The 21775-nt window shown below is 37.6% G+C and overlaps 1 protein-coding gene across 3 annotated transcripts in view; it reads left to right on the top strand.

Moving 5' to 3' along the window:
* camk2g2 (calcium/calmodulin-dependent protein kinase (CaM kinase) II gamma 2) overlaps window positions 1-21775 on the top strand; it is a 73237-nt gene that overhangs the window by 14140 nt on the left and 37322 nt on the right. For all 3 annotated transcript variants that reach the window (XM_053332740.1, XM_053332738.1, XM_053332739.1), the window contains exon 3: window positions 18312-18371. In XM_053332740.1, coding sequence (XP_053188715.1) covers window positions 18312-18371 — 60 coding nt within the window. The remainder of the gene's footprint in view (window positions 1-18311; window positions 18372-21775) is intronic.

A 21775-nucleotide genomic window follows, 5' to 3' on the forward strand; every position in this document is an offset into this window, starting at 1 on the left:
CACACACACACACACACACACTTTTATTGTTCTGTCTCCTGTGCAGTACCCTGTCTGTTACATGTTTAATAGTAATTTCACCTCAACAATTGGTGCTGGCTTGCCGCCTCTTGTTCAAATTAAAATCATTTTGATGATCCCTGCTGCAGCTCCAACAACAATAAATGTGTTCAATGGAGTCGAGTGTGTGTGTGTGATTGTATCATTTGGTTGAAGTGTGTACTGCTGTTAACCACCAACACTGTTGCGGCATTTGTGCCTGCTTCCAAGGTTACAATCAAAACAGCCTCTCATAATAAAAGTTTACACCCAATAAAAATCCTGTTCAGGCCCTGACACACTTTCATGCTGCTGTGAGTGAATCAGGTTTTTGTGAAGGCATTTGTGTGATGAAGCACAACCTCCACTTGATCACTTGAGAATTAGAATCACAAAATGAGCTGCCACAGTAACGGGGGAGTTGATGTCAGCACTTTTTTTTTTCAATCTACAGTAATTAGATTAGATAAGTAAAATAAACAAATGTAAAAAGTACTAATTCCTTAATTAATGGAGTACACAGCATAAATGAAACATGTTATACATCAAACAAGAATATTAGTGTGTCCCATCCTTCCTGCTGGAGAACTGCATAGCATGTTTTAACAGCGCATATATTTGCCTTAGTCAAAATATTTTCATCACTGAGCATTATGTTTTTACAGCTTCAACAAATGAGCGATATTTGTGAATGAAAATATAAATAAACAAAAATGATTTATATTAACTGGCAAGTGGCCACGGTATAGTGTTGATGCAAGCGGAATAATCCATCCCAGCCTCCTTGAAGGCGCATACACAGCTCGTTGCTCACATAGAGCCTTGTAACTGCCTGCACTGTGTCAAGTCAAGCCCATATAACATCTGATCCTGTGTGCTGCTGTCCTCGTCGCTCTTTTGCACAGACAACAAATGAGACGTTCCCAACGAGTTCCAAGATAAATATCTAACATCCCAGATTGTGTTTAATAGGAAGGGTAGGGTAGAGAAATCCTGGCAAATATTAAAATAGTGTAATTATTTGCCGTTGAGGAGGATTAACTCATACAGAGTGTCAACAATTATCGCTTGTGTAACTGTCAGACATGATCCACATCAACTGTCATTCTTTATTCAGCATGAAAGGCTGTGTTCAGCTTTTTGTTCACCTGTCGTGTCTTACCATCGGTCAGTCTCAAGACATAATGGATCGCCTTACACCCTCTGTCAGGGAATAACCAGGAGATAATGTGTGTGTGTGTGTGTGTGTGTGTGTGTTTTGTCATCTCTAAGCGCTGGTCATTGTCAGGGCTGAAGCATTGCTCTCTCATCGGTGATTAGTTATCAGCGAGGATCAAGGCTGCACTATGACACATCGAGGCTGTGAACCTGTGCAGTGTTATTTATGTGCTGGAATAAAGGTGCCGGTATTTGCCTCCAGATCTATTATTAGCACTTATTTGGGTGTCATCATCACTTTTTTTTTTTTTTTTTTTTTTTTAAATGTTCCTTTCATGAATAGGATGTTTTAACCATTTGAAACACTGCTGTAATACCATCAATTCTTCAGTAAATACAGCCAGCACATACAAATTCCAGTGGTTAGTCAGTAAAAGCTGAATAAGAAACATTTCGGGTGGGATTACATACACTTTTAATAGTTTACATGGTAAATTCAGTGTCATAATGCACATTTCCACAGTAATAGTTGCACCAGTTATTTTCAATCACTTTTACTACTTCCATTTCCTTCGATTGCTGGGAAGCTGCACTTTCTGCAGATCCTTCACATTAAAAGCCTATCAGGAAACGTTCAATGTGAAATTTGGAAATGTTGAATGCCAGTAATAGTTGATGAACATTGACTGAAAGAATGTCAAAGGATACGATATTTTTAGCCTTCATTTGATATTGGAAAATGCAGAGAGACTGGAAACAGGGTGAGACATGCAACAAAGGTCTGTGGTCTGAATCGAATCATGGACTTTGCAGTTATGACAGTGTCTGTCTTAACCAGTATGCTACTAGAGAACTCATGAATTTAGAATATTTGTAACTGAATGTCAGTGAAGCGAAACGCAGAACAGCAGAATGATGAGTGTGACTCTTCTGACGTACTCATGAATTATTGTTGTGGAAATGTACATGAAACTTAATTTGTCAAGAAAACAGTTAAACAGAAATGAAATGTATTCCAACCTTGCACATTTCTCATAAATGTGGCCATTGTGGCTCTATGGGTCATGCTAGTTTCTACCACCCATACAACATCATAGAGATTTGAGGAAATGAGGACTCACTCAAAACCTTGTAAGCTGCGTGAGCCACCTACCGGTTTCCAGATAAACCTGAAAAAACCTAAAGCTGAAACTGAGGGGCTGCATAAAGGGCCAGTGCAAGATAAATAATCAGTATGTTTTTTGAACTAGGAATCATACAAAGCTGCTCGAGTCCAAAAATAACAAACATAGAGCTAGAGATGAGCATAATAGGTCTCCTTTAAATTACCAACAGGATCATGCTCACAGCTCGCAAAGCTCTAATGCTGATAAGCTTTCAAATATACTTAATGACATGTGGTGAGCTGGCAGAGTAGTTGCAATAAATCTAATTTACATTTAATCTCACTTTGTGTTTGCTTAGACACAGTACCGTGTATTTGAGATAACGCGAAAAAAGAAAGTACCGTAGCAATATAAGAAACCACAGTTGGCAGCTGTTTATATTTAGACTTGTTATTACTTTGAGGGATGCTGTGATGTCTGTTTTCACTTCCACTTGTAAAAGGCACTGTCAAACTTTTACAGGCTGGGGTGCTTTCTGCATCGATCCAATATTTTGAAAGAACACTTAGTTTGAGGTCACTGGACAAAAATGATGAGATGATGATGCTGCACCTAATGCCCAGGATTGTCTCAGTTCAGATTGAATGAAAAATGAAGGTTAACAAGGGATTCGGAATACCTTTATTTAAAATACTTCACTCTTTGGTGGTATGGTGTTTCTTTTTCTGGGATGACTATTGGGTGGATCGCCATGACATTTTGATACATGGAGGATGAAGCTTTACAACTTTGATGGTCCTCTTTGGAACTAGCACAATATTTTGTTAATTTTCTGCATAGCCATATTGATAACCTCAAACTGAAGCATTTCCAAAGCTTTGACGAGCTTGTTACTCAATATTTGGTTCATCTATAAAAAGTCAAAGGTACAAACCCACTTAGACCGAAACTCCTGCTGCTAACACAAGCTGAAACTCAAGTTGACTCTTTGTATTTCTTGAGGAAACCTATAACAGCCTAAAGGTGCCCTGCAGAGTTTTTAAGTAAATAAACAAAAGTGATATTTACATTCAGTGTTTCTTGTCAAAACACAGTGTTTGTTATCCTGTAAGACTAACAAACGTGTTGTATGCACATCTTTCCTCCATAGATATATAGATATAAAGACATTTCTTAATAATGTTTTAAATCCCATGTTTCTTTGCTATTCCATTTTTCTTCCTCACTTTTGTTGGTGAATTATATTGTCACTGCATGACCGCTGAAGCTAAAACTCAGCTCCATAGCACTACCAGTGGTCAAAAACTGACAGGACACCTTTTCAGTGAGTTTACTTCTGGAGTCTGGGCTAAAATTTGGTGGAATTTAGCAACTGTGACACTCTGATTGGCCTCTTCTTCACAGCAAAAGTGACATCAAGCAAATTAAACAAACTAAACTACTAAACTATGATTTCATTAATTTATCCAGTAAGTGCTCGTGTTTATATCCTTACATGTAAAATACCTCTGAAACCTGCGGCTTCTTCCATCTTTAAACTCTAAATTCCTAGAGGTAACTATTGAATGTTGGCCTTTTTCATAGTACACATGTCTAAAATTCAGTTTACAGTAAAACTGAAATGCGACATGCAGGTTGTCATTGCAGTCAAAGTAATGTCCTCACAAGAACTGATGTAGGCCTACTGTATAAGGATTCGTGGGTCTGTATGTGTATAGATGGTGAGTCAGGACCCGAGAAGATAACAAATACTGTCACATGTTTGTTCCCACCGTGTTTGCGGGTAATATGAAACTGGGTGGTGGTAATCTCCTGTGACTGATGAAGGTTACAGTTCAGACGAGAGGTGAAAGAGATGAATGAAATAATAACAGCTAAAAATTAACGCATGTGAAACCAAGAGCAGTAGAGCTACAGAGACACAAATAGAGACGTGTGTGAGAAGGGGATCGTAGAGGGACGTTGCTATGGCCTCACTTTTGTCTTCACTACCAGTGCTGGCGCTTACCACTGGGATTGTATTTGTGCCCATGAAGGGAAGCTGATACCATGCATTAGATGGAGTACCTGTTGTGTTTTAAAGTGAATGGAAAATGTATTATTTTGTATTATTATCACTATTATAATTATAAGTATTAGTACTAGGTGAAATATTTGCAGTAGAGCTGCATCGTTGAATTGCCAATTAGTTATTTGTTATGATTTTCTTTTCCAAATTCCTTGATTCCAGCTTTTCAAATGTGAAATATTTTGGTTTCTTTAGTCGTCTACAACAGTAAACTGAATATCTTTGGCTTGTGAACAAAACTACTTATTTGAAGTCACCTTGGGCTCTGATTGACATTGTATGGACTAAACAACTAATCAATTCATCTAGAAAATGATTGACAGAATAATTGATTTTGAAAATAATCTGTTGCAGACCCAATTGATGGATTAATTATTATTGTAAAATACTTGAGCAGTGATGTATGTATTTCCAGTAAAATGGGGGTTATATTTAATAAATCTGTAGTAATAGTGACCATAGTTTTTGGGATTCACTGTGGCTACCTTTTTTAGATTAGTTTGATATTTCTTCCTTTTCCTCTCAGAATATAACCTTTTTAAGTGTTTGAATACCTGACAGGTTAGTTATGTGGCCAACTTGTTTCATTGGAGCATCAGAATAGTCCCTCATGCATGTATCTTGATTATCCCATAACAACATTGACAAGGCGCATGCTAGCTTGTGTGCCCAGGGTCAGCAGTAAATCCACAGTGTGTACATGTTGCTGTAAGCAAGAGTGTCATGCCTTTCACCTTTCACTGTAAACACAGGCGAGACAAAAAGACTCCTACTTCAGATGAGACAATTAAAACTTTTTTTTTTAAATCAAAGCTGATATTCCATGTCTTAGAACATGGAAAATAAACCTCAGTTTAATTTTTTTAGAAAGACAGATGAAAGAAATGCAAAATGAGAATTTGTATTGAGCGATGATCGGGCCCAAGCACCCCTGCCCCGCCATGTCTTTAAATTTAGCGATCTTATGGACTCCACACTGGCGCATCAAGAGTCACAAAATAGTTGGAAAATATCTGCCAAACAATTGATGTCATGTCTGGTCTTGTCTCTGTTCGACTAGCTTCTGCAACTCAATACAAATTCCATGTTCTATGACAGCTCAGCATCCACTGGACCACTTGCTATCAGAAGATCAGTGATTTCAATTAAATTAACGAAAAATGACTTGATGAGCACAGAAGAAACCACAGAAACTACAAGCCCAGCAGTGCAGGGACTTACATCACTGTAGACTGGCTTTGTCCATATCCATAAAACTCCCCAACTTTCTAGTTCATTTCTATCAAAACATTTCTATTATTACTGTTATTACATGTCTGAGCTAGCTCCAACTTATTTCCTTTCTAAACATATGAATCAAGCCACATGACATTCTCCAGTAAAAAGTTTTGTTGCAAGGCTGAATTTTTAGTTATTAGTGTAATTATATTGTCAGTGGGATTTTAAGAGCCATTTTGATCTCGGGATTGTATATATTTATATGATTGAATTCAATAAATAATTATTGAACGGGGAAAAGTTCTCTGAGCATGCTAACTGTTAGCTAACAGTTTATTGTATATTGCGTCCTGTCTCTTACGGAGTTAAGGAGGGTGTTGCCATAGAAGAAGAAGACGAAGAGTGATATAACAGAGGAGTGAAAGTGACAGGACAGAGAGTGAGAAGCTGGACAAAAAGATTCAGAATTTTATATTAACTCAAAAGATGTTTAATGTGGATCAAGACGAGTACTTTGTGTCCATCCATATTTTATCACACCATGCTGTGAGGGGACAGAAATAACTTCAACTGCAGAGTACAGACAACATGTACCAACAAACCTGCAGTTCACCAGGTTATGTGCAGAAAGAAACTTTGTCCACAAAAAAAACAGTATCCCAGCGTCCTCTGTAAGAAATGACAGGATGATCTTCAGTTGAACTCACCTGCACTCTAATCACTTAATTATCAAAGTAAGATAATATTCTAATTATTGATTGTCGTACTTTTTAATCAGAATGACTAACAGCTTCATTACTTGTTAATCTTTCATATTACTCTCTGCATGTACAGTACAACACCCTATTTTTTTTCTGTGCATAAAACACAAAAGGTCAGTGAGTTAACACAATGAATGCAAGTGTTAAAAAAAAGGTGTTTCATGAGAAGTGGTTATAGAAACAGTGAAATAGTTTCCCTGATGCTGCAGAAAGGTTTCCTTGAATGTGCTTTTTTAAATCTATCAGCATGGTCGTTTATTGCTGTCTCTTATTTACTTATAAACACGTCCACCTGGGCTGTATTTTGAATATCAAGGCAATTCACTACAATTCAGGGTTGCAACAATTATTTTAATCATTGGTTATTTTAATACAATGTTTCATTTGCACAATAAGAATAATGTCAACTGCCTGTTGCTACTGTTGTCCAGAGTAATTTCATATTTAAATGTTCTCAGTTGATGATAAGAAACAAACTCTGCGACCAGTAAATATTTAATGTTGTATTTGATAAATGATTTTAGTGTTTATCAGAATTGTAATGCCCTGTTGTCAGATTGACTGATATTGAAAGTGGTTTTAATGCTAAAGTTGTGTTACTGTAACCAGATTAAATCCTGTAATCAGATTACTTCCTTAAACATAAACATTCAAAACTGTCTTTTTGATTGATGTTTTTAGAGACAGTTGAATGACAGATTTGTAAAGTGGCCAGATCGTCTCTTTCTGGGTTGAAGAGAAAACAGAAAATTATTTTATAAATTAAGGGGAGCACATCAGTTATACAACCAGATAGATGTCATATAATTTATTAATTATTAGTCATTATTCATGATGTTTTTATATTCTCTAAACCCTGTATTTGCAGCAGACAGATAATATTTATCTCCAGTTGTTTTAAGTGTCATTTCTCATCTTTTTTATTACACTTAATCCTCCCAAATCAGTTAATCAGTTAATGCTGCTGATTCATTTCTGGACTTAATCAATTGTTTTGTCTATAAAATGTCAGAAAATAGTGAAAAATTCCCAGTATGATTTCTTAGAGGTCATAGTGATGTCTTGTTTTGTCTGATCAACCGTCCAAAATCCAAAGATATTATATTTACTATCATGTGACACAGAAAAGTCTCAAATCCCAACGTTTGAAAAGCTGCAACAGTGTTAGTCACTTATATTATTGAAATGAATTAAGTTAATGATTGATTTTCTGTGTATTGACTACTAAATTTAGGCGTTTTTTGTATTTTTGTCCATGTCGATTGATGTAGAAGAACTACAAGAAGCCTCTGAGGTAAAGTCCGAACCACAAAAATAACTTCATTCCACCTCGATACCTTCCTCCTACTGGAGAGTGTTACTGCAAGACGTTGAAGCATGAATAGTGCGCTGCCTTCCTTCCACCCAGCTTTTGGGATCATAAAGAAAAGACGATAACATCTTCTGTCATCTCCCCACAGAAAGAAGTTTAAAGGAGGTGAAGCTGTAGTCATAGTTGTTATCCTGTTAGTCAAGTGAACTTTTCCTACTGAACTCTGTCAGGGGTCCTGGTAGGGACACACAGCACTGTGCAGCCACCTGATGTTAATGGTGTCTCCCAGCAGGTCAGCAGAGGTCTGATTAAGCTTAATTTAATGGCTCAACACACCCAGTAAACCACACACACCGACCGAAGACAGTTTTAGTGCACAGACACGCTACTGCAAGAGAACATAATAAAAAAACAAAACAATAGCAAGGAGTATACACAGGGTGTCACTTCATGTTTTGGTTCAGCCATTTTGATACCTCTCAGACCCCGACACACACAAACACATGAACCACCGTGCTGTTGACTTTCATCCTAAATTTAAGAACAGGAAAGCATGTAAGACCTACGACTGAGCAAGTGGTCTTCAAATAATCATAAGTTATACTTGAGGTGCAGCATATTTTAAGATGTAAACACATGGCTTGTGTTCAGACAGTGAGCAGCACGGGGCCGCAACCATTTAGAATTGAATGACAATGTTTTTGTGGATGATGCATGCATGAGAGGTGCTGCAGTGGGAATAATAGGAGTGATTTTCAACAGCTGTGCAAAGCTGTGCACCGTTCATACATGCAAATGAAAAGGTCAGGATCGACTAATTAAAACTAATGAAAGCTGTTTTTTGCATTACTGAATGCCATGAACTGGAATCATGGCTTGTTTATTTGTTTAATTGGATCCCCATTAGTTGCTACCAGGGTAGTCACCATAGTATTCTACATGAGAATAAGTAGGTGTTTCGAAATATGTGTCGCTAGGTAGGAAAATGCAGTAATTGAGACTGGTGCCATGTGAAAGCACTGTTCCTGTGAGCACATATGGGATATTTAGGAAAGGCGTATGGCAGCACTATTTTCTGTGGAACATTTGGTTGTTTTCTGAAAGTAAACCTTTCAGCTGATTAACACTGAAAGGTTATGTGTATAATATTGTGAGATACTGTCTGCTAATTTGAAAGTATTTTTTGGTTGTCAATATAAATGCAGCTTTAATCATATTGTTGTAATGTTTTCTAATTGTCTGACTGTTCAGAGTCCTCTTGTAAAACTATAAGATGGGTTAATATCTGAGAAATACTATTTGGTTCATATTGAGGTGTGTTAACCTTATAACTGTGGTTTGACAGGTGTTATTTTTTGAACAGTGGTTTGTGTTTCCTGCCACTTGTGATGTGAAAATGGACGGATGCACGTAGTAGTTTATATAGGTTGTGAGGTTTTATATATTCATTGTGCTATTTTTTACAAAACCTGTCATTCAAATCTACTTGTGAATGTGGGCTCTTTGTTTTATTAGCTAAGAGCCAGATTATTTATAATGTTTGCACTCTGGTGTAATTTGATGACCACAGTAGGGGCACGTTCGTTGTTTTTTAGTGACAAACAGTGACAAACATATTGGATGGATTGCCATGAAATTTGCTGCAGTGTATTCATGGTCCCCTCAGGATGAACTTTCCAAACTTTGGTGATCCTTTGACATCTCATCCAGCACCACCATCAGGTCAAAATTTAAATTTGTCCAGTAGACTGATGAAAGAATAAGGTGATTAGCTGTGGAGAAAGGTGTCGGATTCAGAGAATATTAGTCCTGACTGGCTGCAAATAGTAGAAAACACAAGAAGTATCAGCTTACTACTGTTGTTTCATCATATTTTCATATCAGCCTCAAGGCATCATCACCATTGTCATTGTATAATTTGTATCTTTAACCCTTCCATCACTGTCCTCCTCATTGTGTTGATATCATTACACTGCTGGCTTTGAGTAGGAGACACAAGCCTCAGCGTTGGCCCACTGACACCAGACTGACCCCTCACAGCGAGGGTGCGTCTGCCTGGAGTTGTTTGCTGAGGGAGGAAGTGGCGACAGGAAGGACAAAAGAAGATCCCACAAAACCAGTCATTTTCATTTCTCTGTTCACCCCTCCATCTGTCAGTCTTTCTCTGTCTCTCACTTTTCTATCTCATTGTGTCTCGCTCTCTCTGCTTGGTGATGCAGGGCGGGCCAGGTCAGTGTGATTCAGGGCTGTAAGCCGGAGGAGGATTGGATCTATTTATAGTCTTGTCTGCTCTGGGCCACACTGACCCGAAGTCTCTGCCTGTTTTCTTTGTGTCTGCCTGTCAGTCTACCATTCATTTATCTAATATCAGTGGGTCCTTTTTTTGATCTTGGCTAACGTTGAGATAAGAAGACATTACCTGCAGTGGTTTACAAGCTCAACACCGCTGAAATTCTCTGAAGCAGCGATGTCTACAAACCGCTCACAAACACAACTGTACTTATAAAAACTTTATCAGTCTGTTTTGCCAACTGATCCAGAGAGCTTGAGCTAGCACTAACAAAATGAATGTGTTTACCACAATAGCAGCGAGGCTCCAAGGATGGAAATGTCAGTCAGATGGTCCACCACTGAGGTCCGGACTGAAATATCTCAACAACCGTTTGATGGATTGCTTTGAAATTTTGTGCAGACATTCATGATTCATAGAGGATGAATCCCTATGATTTTGGTGACCATCTGACTTTTTCTGTATAGTGACACCCTGAGATTGGTATTTTAAAGAGTATTTTAAAAGTTTTTGTCTTAAAATGTCCCAACAAACTGTGGGATGGTTTGCTAAGAACTTTTGTAAAGACATTCACGTCCCCTGCAGGATGAATTTCATCTAGTACTCTCATCTGATCAAACTTTAAGGTTCTTTATTTTGTCTGTTGAGCAATTAAAAAAAAAACCCAGCAACCCAATTTTTATTAAATTATCTTTTTTTAAATAATGAGAAAAGCTATTTTGAGAGTTCTTGATGAATTATGAATTGATTATCCAAATTGATTGTCATTGATTGATGACAATCAATCAATTGTCATTGATGGATTTCAACCCCAATACTGCCCAATAGAACATTTTTCAGGTAGAACTGCTTCAACATAATTTGCATATTCTTTTTTTTTGTTTGCTTGTTTTTTTAGTTTGGGTAAATTTTCTAGCAATATTTCTTTTGTGTGATAGTATATCAGTTTCAGTAATTTGGGCAGAAAATGTGTTGTATTGGTCAGGGAAACCGTACAATTTCACCCAAAGTGTGTGTGAGTGAAACAAAGCTGAGAGCCATGCTTTTAGTGGAGCTCACAGGGCTGTTTTCATTGACTTGACTGGAATGTTGCTATAAAGGCTTCAAATGGAATCAGTGGGTTATCTAATGGCTCTCCTCGAATGAAGATGTGCGCACAAACACTCACCAACACACTCAACCTTTAACCACTAAAATACGCACATAGATGCACTCTAATGTAATATTGTAGACTACTTAAAGTCTAAGTACATTTGGGATACAAAATGGTCTCCCACAAAAGGCAAACACATGAAAATCTGACATGTTATCATATCTCATTATCAAATATATCACATCATATCGCTGGCTTGTTTGTGCATAATGGTACGTGAGTAGCCTATCTTTGTAACTCTCAGAAATGTATCCTATCTAATCTAAAGGGACATCATTGTGTGTTTGCAAATTTATCTCCATTACAATAAATCATACTGGGTTATATGTTCACACCTTTTATACATTTTTACAATAATCTACAATTCCTATAGCAGCTGTTGGTTTCCATTCATGCAACTTGCTTATGACATTGCAGTGAACTTCATCTCTGCATATGTGTGTGTCAGTGTTTCATTTTCTTTTTATGTGATAGTGCAGTCTGCATTATCGTACTTCACAAGTATAAAACAACTTAGTGAAGAATTGATGCAGACTTTATATGTGAGTGAGTCTGAAGAGTGATTTTCATTTCATCACTAAAATCTATCCAGTGGCGTCCTCTTACTGTCCAGCTGCCAAAATCCAGATGAAAGAAGAGAGCAGTTCATCATCCTAAACTACACGTACATGTTTTTTTCATCACTTATTTGCAATAAATCATGAATCTTAGAACCACGTGTATTGTGAAAGTATTGTATGGTTACTTACACTGTGATTTTCAGGAGATAACTTTTGAACAGTAGCAGCTGGGCGTGAGTGCCTTCATGATAAACTTTAACACTATAACCACCAGGCCAAAGAGAAGAGGAAGTACTGCAGTGTGAAATGCAAGTGTGCATGTCCCTACATCCAGTGTGTGGACAATGTATGTGCTAAATTTGTTAAAAGGATGCAAGTGCTCTGTTTCTTTATTCCCAGTAGCATAAAAAACAACAGGTTACTATCCAATACAACTTAATTTTCCTCTTCTACAATAATTCGATTATTGAAATATGTTCATTCATCAAATAAACAACTGTTTATTTGTTGTAGCCTACACTTTATTGATACTGATCATTTTAAAATGTATTCAACCTCTTTAATCTGTAATGGGATAGCAATTGTAAATGTAAGAAATCCATGAAGTGAATTAATTTTTTTTGTTATTATTTTTAGTTAGTATTATTTAAAAAATGTAAATTCTTCAAGAAATGACGTTTTTGTGATTGCAGACGCTGTTGATGTTAACACACCCCCCCCCCCCCCCCCCCCCTCCCCATGCCAGTCCCGCTAGTGGTTCTAGGAAATATCTAGGTTGTTAAAATGGAGAAGCTCTTGCATCTAATCAGAGAGTCATCATGTTAATATCCTGCTGTGTTTAGGTACCAGGTTGCTAGGTTGGCTTTAATCAGCAGATGAAGAGCAGCACATGTCAACCGTGATCTTTGTTGACTGTATGGGAGGTGACTTGAGGACTGACACGTTTATTATTTAAAGATTTGTTGTGTCAGATGAAGTATGTGCACCCAGTGATGACACAGCCTAGTGTTCAAATATTAGCTACTTATTTCCACTAATAAAACCCAGTGAGAAATTATTGCCATGTAATGAAATCTTCCACTTTTTTTTTTTCTTTTGAATTCTTTGTGTGTTTTAGTTGGTCTTGTGTGGGGAACATTTTGAAGTAGAAGAACAAGAACCAATGTTGCTTTAGATTAAGCCACAAAATCTGCAGAGAGAAAAGCCTCTCAACGACTATTTGGCACCAAAAAAAAACCAAACACGGTTGACCTTTTAGTTTTGTGTTTACTCTGTATTAAGTTTGTTGTCATTTATTGTAAAGTATTGTCTGTCTCTTTCCCTGGAGGCACAAGTTAATTGATGTGCATGCAGGGAGGGGATATGGATCATTTTTCAAACAGTACACAGGGGCTGAAAGAAGCCATCCGTCCGTCCATCCATTCAGCCGTTGTTCCATTTCATTCAGAGCTTCTAGATGAGATTGTAATAAGGGGAGGGGTGGATGTATAAAGGAATATGATGATGTGCCATGCTGTCGGCCATCACTCAATCCAATTGGGCTAAGTGCTGCTTGTTTTTTGTCTCCGGAGCCGATGCTATGATATCATGGCATCTTTCTGGAAAGCTGTAAAAGGAATGTGTGGGTGGATGGGGCTAGTTCAGGCAGTGTGACTCTTAAAACTCTGTCCTGTGCAAACACTACAAAGAAGCTGGAAAAAGAAGTTACAGAGGAAGTGATCACTAGTTTCTCTTCTATACATTTGCAGCCCACAAAAATGAGCTGCATTGGTTTAGAGGAGGAACTGGTTTGCAAGTTCCTTGTGACCTGACTAGTTTAAATGGTTAAAATGATTTTATTCTGTAGTCTGAATGTGTCACTCCTCAGTTTGGGTCCAAACGTTTAGAATTAAGAGAACACCTACAATCATTTCATTGAAACAGACTTTTTAAAGACACAGACTGCACAAATAATCTGTCAAATAACAAAAATAACAAATAGCAAAAATCCACATGAAAACTAAAATTTGCTTTCAAGTCCAACAGAGAACACACTGTAGTAAAAAAAGAAATAAAGTCAGCTTTTAAAGTTACTGTCAGATTGTTTTTTAAATTATTATTAGAGGGAAGAAAAGGTTGGGTAAATATCTGAAATGCTCCTTTTTGTCTCAGTGGGTGCAGGACCGTGTAGATGTGTGTGTTTGATTGACAGCAGCTGGCAGGCTGATCTGCGGCAACACCTGCAGGGCAACAAACTAAATAAACCTGTGCTGTAGCTTATGTGACAGGGCGGACAGCTTGTGTTAGCAACCATATTGAAGAAAAAAAGCATCTAACCAGACTGAAATGACATTTGCAGCTTTGTTTACATGCTGTTTAATGTGCTGCAGATGAGCAGCTAAATAGCAACCTTTTTTAGCAGTGCACTTTTCCCTGGTGAATATTTGTTTGGCGGCTTGTTGAACAGGCTAAGGTGCAGGACAAAACTTGTGGTCATGTTTCTAAATTAACCTAATTTAGGTTGTTATTAAGAGTCTGTGTCTCTTATAGTGTAGCAGTATGCTATCAGGCTCAGTGTGCCCATATGCACTGGCCTATGATAGGATGCCACATTACTGTTTTATGCAAATATGATTTAAAATTAAGCAATTTGATTGGTTGTATGAAAAGAAGTTCTCCATCTATGTAGCTGGATAATAAACAGTGTTCTGAATAATGAATTCAGATAGAGCAACATTACATATACATGTTGGTGTCTGATCTTTTTCTCTCAAAGGAGAACACAGGACATGTGACTTAAAGAGCAGATGAAACACCCATTTTATCTTCACTTGGATTGTATGCCTCAGCAGCGCCTTATTGGCCGTTTCACTTTCTTACACTAGCCTCAGCAGTCTGAACAGTTATTTTAACTCAAGTGAAGTCAATTCAAATGTAAGATTGAAAAGTGACAAAGCTAATCCAAAATGAAAGTAGTAGGTTCATTATGATTTAGGACAAGGGGTTTATTGTTAAGTGTCTATCTCCGTCACACCCTTTGAACTGTTCATCTACCTTTCCTATTTGACACTGATCAACTCCTGTTAAGCTGCAGTCAGTTTTTCTTGTTTCTGTTCTTTTCTATTCAGTTTGTACTTTTGAAGCCTGTGCTTATCCTCTCATCTTTCTATTGCAACCCCTCTGTCAGTTTCTAGTGTTTCTAAGCAGCTAGCTGCCAAGACTTCCTGTCATCACAAGCATAATAAAGCCGTCATCTCAAGCCAGCGCTGAAAAATAGTCCTATTCTCGCAGGCAGATCCAAGTTCTAAGAATACAAGCAGCCAAAACAGCCCATTTATAGCTGTGAGAAGAAGGTTGTGGAATGTCTGCAGAATGCTTTGATTTCTCATCCTCTGAACATACTGGTCATATTAAAGGGTCTGTGTGTGTGTGTGAGTGTGTGTGAGAGACATCAAATATGGCCATAGAAGTGAACCGGACAGGTTTACATGTACAGAGACATGGAGGATAGAAAGCTGAAGCTGATTGGCTCAGCCCGATGGTCAGCTACATAGATATGGCTCCTGTGTTTTCCAGATTTAATAGGAAATCAATACAGAAACCTTTACTCCTCTAATATTAGCCACTTTACCACCCACGTGTTCCATCTTTAAATTAACGACAGCCAGCGGTAAACATGGATCAGCTGTTTTTTCTTCCAATTAGATTAGATAGAGCATACATGCACAGTACATATCTAGCAATGCAAATACAACCTGCTTACTATAGTCTTTTGGCCTCTTATAAGTGCTTTAAAATCCAATAATCTGCACACAATATCACAGTTAGGAGGAAAATACTAAACATCTAGAAAAACAAATGCACAGGTTCTAATTACAATTTGTATAAAAAGTTTCATCTGGTCTGCCTTCTCTCAGGACTGTGGGATCATGGACAAGTCATGTTTAACTGACTTTAAAGCTGCAACATATAATCATTTACAGTGTCAGTTCTACAACTGAAACAATTAATTGATGAATCAATGGGTGAGTTGTTTCAGTCAGTGAGTTGTTTCAGCAAAAATAACTGGTCAATTAGGAAAGTAACAAGCAGATTATTTAATAGTGAAAATACTGATAATCATAATTTGCAGTGATTGCAGTGATTCATCTCCTGATTGTTTTTTAGTTAATTGATTTGATTATATGGTTTATTAAAATGTTTTAAAAAAAGTTAATATAATAAAAAAATCAAATCCATTGTTTGTTTTGTCTTAAACCAAAAATATTCCATTATAAATAATATAAAACCAAGAAAAGCAGTAAATTATCACATTTGAGAAGCTGGAAGTGGATGGCATTTTTGTGTGCTAAATGACTTTAACGATTAATCAACTACTGAAATAGCTGTCGATTAATTCTGTGTTGATTGACATTTAGATCCAATGAATAATTATTTCAGCACTAATTGACATCTTCCTGCCCTATACTTATTGTTAGAGTCTTCAATAGCTAATTAAAGCAGCCCTTAATACAGCACAATGACTCAGAAATGGTTTTGATCGGAGTTTTAAATTAAAATACAAGCGTTTCAAAGCTACTATGAATAAATAGTATTAATAACTATCTAAAGGACTCTTCTGGTGTCAGTTGTCTGTTGCTGCTTCAGAGATTGCCAGTGCCTCATGTAAAACTCTGAAATGTAATTGAGTCGTCATGTTTTAATCACTTTGTATGCACACAAGACCACATATTCCATATTCTCATGGTAGTAAATAGAATAGATTTTTCCACTGCCTCTTGGTGTTTGCTGTGGAGGAAGGAAGTATTTCCTATTCACTTTTCCTGCCAATGTTTTTCCAGCCAGCCAGGGGATTTTAGCAGGCTCAGTCCTCTGGGTTACCTCCACTCTGTTAGCAGGATTCATTGATTACACAGGACTCAATTAGTTTCCTCTACAGTGTTGTGAGAGTGCAGGATTTCTGGTTTTGACCATCGTATAGTTTTCAAATACGGTTTAAAACTCAGAGTGATTGACCACTTCATTATTAGTTAATTTGTTGATTATTTTCATGGTCTTTTGGTCTTTAAAATGACAGAACATGTTGATCACTGTTACATAAAGTCAAAGATGCAACCTAAAATGTCTTTTGTCCCGACCAACAGTCCACAACCCAAAAATATCAGTTTACTAGATAGACAGATAGATATATAGATAGATAGATAGATGGGAAATTCAGGTTCCATTAGCTCAATGTAAGCATACAAAGTAATAAAGCAACGAACAACATACAATAAAAAGACAGTAAAAAGAGGTGTGAGAGTAATAAGCCAATATATACTATCATAGATGACTGAAGCAGCAGAAAATATCCACATTTATGAAGCTCGAACCAGTTATTTCTTCAAAAATGACTTAAAATGATTAATCAATCATCAAAATAGTTGACAATTAATTATCTATCCATCGACTAACTGATTAATTGACTAATCATAGTTTTTTTAGTGTGACTTGAAGGATTTTTTCATAGTTGTGGACAGAGGGAGCGTTGCTTGCAGTGCTCACATCACTCGTTTCTTCTGTATGCTGCACACACACATGATTGCACAATAACTATGTATACTGGTGCGTGCTACAGTAGCTATCAATATCTTTGGTTATCTAGAGATGTCTGCCTCCTCTAAGCCTTGGATGGGACAGGGGATTAACAATGTCCAGTGTCTCTCCCTCTCTGTCACACACACACACACACACACACACACACACACACACACACACACACACACACACACACACACACACACACACACACACACACACACACACACACACACACACACACACACACACACACACCAAAAACACCCACGCGTGCACCCACGTAATCAACCCATCTGTCCCATGAGGTCGGCAGCTGGCATGTGGCGGGGGTGTCCAGTGTGAACTTGACCTCTGACTCCCTCCTGCGATAGGAGATGCCATCCACTGTATCTATCCTACTGTATCTGTCCTACAGCCAAGCTGTCTGACGTAAACATGCAGCTGCACAGAGGCACACATGCATGGACGTCCTCCACTCGCCATTAGAATCATTAACTGGACAATGATTGTATTAAGGCCGGACCCACAAGACTAATTTCACTAAGTGCAAAAAGCTTGTGCTGCAGGGTGTGTGTGTGTGTGTGTGTGTGTGTTTGTTTGTGTACACAGTAAACAGCTATCTGTCTTTCCACTTGTACGAGCTCATAATACACCCAGTTTTCGACCCCTGCACTTCTGAAATTAATCTGATGCCCCTGGCACAAAACACACAACAACTTCTCAAACAGGATGTCAACCTTGACTAGTTGCAAAGATATTTTCTGTAGAAAAACTCAACAAATCATTAATTATTGACTATTTTATTTATGATTTATTAATTCTTTAACATCATTCTCTTAAAAAGTTGTGTAGCAAAAGTTATTTTCAAAAAGCAATATTGCAAAATTGATGTTGAACAACGTGAACTGCAGTCAGATTCAGTGAATGTTTTGCTTCCCTTGTGTTCTTGTGTTTCTCTTGCTCGTTGTTTTTTACTTGTATCTTTCACTGTACTGTACTTCTTATGTTGGAAAAAAAAACATGTCTTCATAGCTTTTCTTCCTAGTACTGACATTGTATCCTTCCTGTTTCCTCTCTCTTTCCTCAGATCACCAGAAACTGGAGCGAGAGGCGAGAATCTGTCGTCTGCTCAAACACCCAAACATAGGTGAGTCATTTTCGGCGCCTACAGACTAATGGGTCGGCGGAGAAGTTGTGTTCATTATGAACATCAGGAAAAGATCTTCAGAAGTATACATTTTCAGTCATTACAACAGATTTCTCTCGTTTGGCTCTAACTTGAAGATCAGAGAGCCACAAAGGGCCATCGTGTAGTCACATTAATTGAAATTGGCTTTACCTCCTCCTTGTTTGAGGTCACACAGAGTCCATCACTGTGGGGTATGTGTAAAAATAACAGTCATTTCCAAACCAATATATTTTTTCCCTTGAACACTTTTTAGATTTTTCTTTTGACCTTAATAAATCTCAGTATGTAGTTACTTGTGTATTTATTCCTCTTATGAACAAACTCCAGTCATAAAACTCCCTAAGTAAAGATCCTCAGGCACTCATTTTGGATCTGGGAGGGTTATAGCTATCTCACATGATGAGATACTTCAGAATCTGGATGGTTTACCACCTCCTGAAAAACAATTATATATTTTTTAATATAGTTATGGATTTGGCCTTGTCTGTAGGCTTCTATTTGTGGCCCTTAAAATGCAGGTCACCACCAGTTTTCAGATTTTTCTTGGGGACTTATTACATGAAAATACTTATATAAAATGCATAGTTCCTGAATACATGGTACAATTACAGAAACCAGAAATATGCTTTTTTAAACACGAGGACAGAGAGCCACTGGTGAGAAGCACAATGTACTGTAGGTATGTGGACAATACAGTCTCCCCTCAAGGTCAATTTAGGAGCTGATCTGAAGCTTTCAGTCATGCCACATGATCTGTGGAACTGTGAGGTTAAATTTGATCGTTCATTCACGATGAACAATAAAAAAAAAAAAAAAAAAAAAAAAAAAAAGGATCATCAAAATCGCTGCTGCAGAACCAGAACCAGCGTCTTTTGTATTCCACACATTCATCTTCCTTGTCATAATCTTGTGGCTTCACTACCCACAATGCAACTCTACTGTTGACAGTTTGTCAGAGATTCAGGTGTTTTATGCTTGGAGCCTCTAGCCTTAAGCAGAGATGAGGAGTGGGCTGCAGAGATCTCACTTTTTCATAACTTTCTTAAAAACTTGTGCTGATACTGTTCATGTTATGTAACTTGAAGCAATTTATCAGGCTTCACACAGATTCTTCTCAACCCACAAAAGGCTTTCAACAACTTTTTTCACACATACAGGAGTACAGTACAGTACTCCCCAAATAGCAGACTTTTGGGTTTCGGGCTGTCATTGTATTGTTCAAAAATTCACTTCTATTATAAAACATTTTTAAGCAGTTGTTTTTTTGTGAGACCTCTTTAAAGTCTCTAGACAATTATCTTGACTGATGTACCAGCCCACATAGGTTCAGTTGTCCTGAGTCCATTTGCCTCTTAGTTAAAGATACTGTCACCGCTGTGTCCTTTGAGTTGCTTAAAAATAGAAATCTGCCTCCTGTTATGGTCAGCTCCAGGAGGACTTTTTGCAGTTAATTACAGCCCATGGAAACTCTACATTGCACAACTTTCAATCCCCAGCAAAATGTCGTAGACGTAGAAAAGAAGACAAAACAAAACAAAATGAGTAATTAACACATTAAGCCTGGATGCAGCATTTGTGTGTATATACAGCTAGATATTATATATCTCTGAAAATGTCTCAGACAGTCTTTATGCTATTTATAATTAATATTACATTCAAGGCTAAATTAAGAGGTGAAGAGTCAAATTTTTTGATTAATGACCTTCTGGTGCCAAAAAACCTAAACTCAGTAAGTGCAGAAATAAGAGAAGACTCATTTTTTCTTCTGCATGTTTCTGTCTCTCTTTAACCTTTGTTGGCACAGTACTGTTTTTTTTCATGCCTTCTTCCTGGTTGCCTAGCAACAGTTGATGACCTCCATTGTCTGTTTGACCGCTGATGGAAGAAAGACGTGAGGAGCCAAAAATAAATGTTATGCTAAATGTGTGTGATTGATGACGTCACATCATCTAGATAAGGCTGAGCTAATTTTTGACACGTCAAACGATTTTGTCACTCAATTAAAATAGCAAGGGGAAAGGGGCTCTGTATTTTTATTCACTGTATCTCATATCCATATCTGTACATCATATTGGCATCATATTAAAAGTGCAATATCACTTCCTCCATCCAACATCTTGTGGTTCTGGTTTCAAAGTGGGATTCTGTGTCAAAGTCTGGTTTTGAGACTTTGATTGTTCGTGCATATTTGTCACTAAGTTGTGTTTTATCAAATTTCTCACAGGAAACTGAGGGCAAGGTAGTATTATGGCATCGTAGGAGCACTCTAGGGCTGTAGTCAGCTACAGTTCTGGCACTTATTTTCTTTAGTAATTGCTTGATTGTTTAGTGCATAAAATGAAGTAACATATTCAGATGACTTGTTTTGTCTGAACAGTTGAAAACCAAAAGATGTGAGTTTGTCATTGATTAATCCATCAACTGTTCCAGCTCTAGAGTACAACCATCTATAGTGGGGGCCAATGGGCGCCCTAGTTTTAGAGGAACATAAACAAATATAAAAGTTAACATTGTCACATATTTGTATTCAAGTCCTTTGTAGGCTTTTAGTCCAAACTTCATCAAGTTAAACACTGTTGGATTGAAGTCAGGTGATCAGGCCATCACCTCAACACTGTGTGGCCATAGAAAACTCTCTCATTGTCCTGCTGTAATGCTGAAACCTCCTTGTCATTGTATAGTATTAAATCCAATGAGCACTTTTTTAAAGTTAGCTTTCATGTCAGTCTTGTTGAGTTTAATAATATCTCTGAACCTCGGAAGATAGTCAAATCAGCCAGTTACCTGGCATGTCATGGTGTGGGGCATTTGCATGGTGCAACTGGCCAGCAGCCAAAGAGGTGAAGTGACTGTGCACACCAGCAGCTGCACAGTCATATGAACAACACTCTGATCACTGTGTGTTTGTGTGAAACTGGATTATTAGCGGTCACTTGATCCTTCTCAATATTTGTATTAGTTTAGTCAGCAGAGAGCAGACTCAAGTACTTTTCCGTAGAATTGCTTGACCTTTACGTTGAAGTGTGAAAATACCGTATCAGCACTCAGCTGTTTGTCTGCAAGCCTGAAGATACTCACATTCAGCAACCTTAGAAATAGTTAGACAGTCCTCACCAGAAAAACAGTTTTAGTTGTCTGTTCAAGCAATGCAAATGTTTTCAAGCAAGCTTTTATGCCCTCAAGAGAAATGACTATCCTCCCTATGTAACAAGTTGTTGATCACTTGGGAGCTTCAGGTTAATTGTTGGGTAAACAAAGTTTGACACAGGAGACCCAGGTGATAGAGGTGATATCCTGTCTCACAGAGTCAACATGGATTGTTTTTCCTTTTCTTTGTGTTTGCTTGGAAAACAACATGAGAA

This window comes from Scomber japonicus, chromosome 14, assembly GCF_027409825.1.
Source record: "Scomber japonicus isolate fScoJap1 chromosome 14, fScoJap1.pri, whole genome shotgun sequence".
Taxonomy (NCBI): domain Eukaryota; kingdom Metazoa; phylum Chordata; class Actinopteri; order Scombriformes; family Scombridae; genus Scomber; species Scomber japonicus.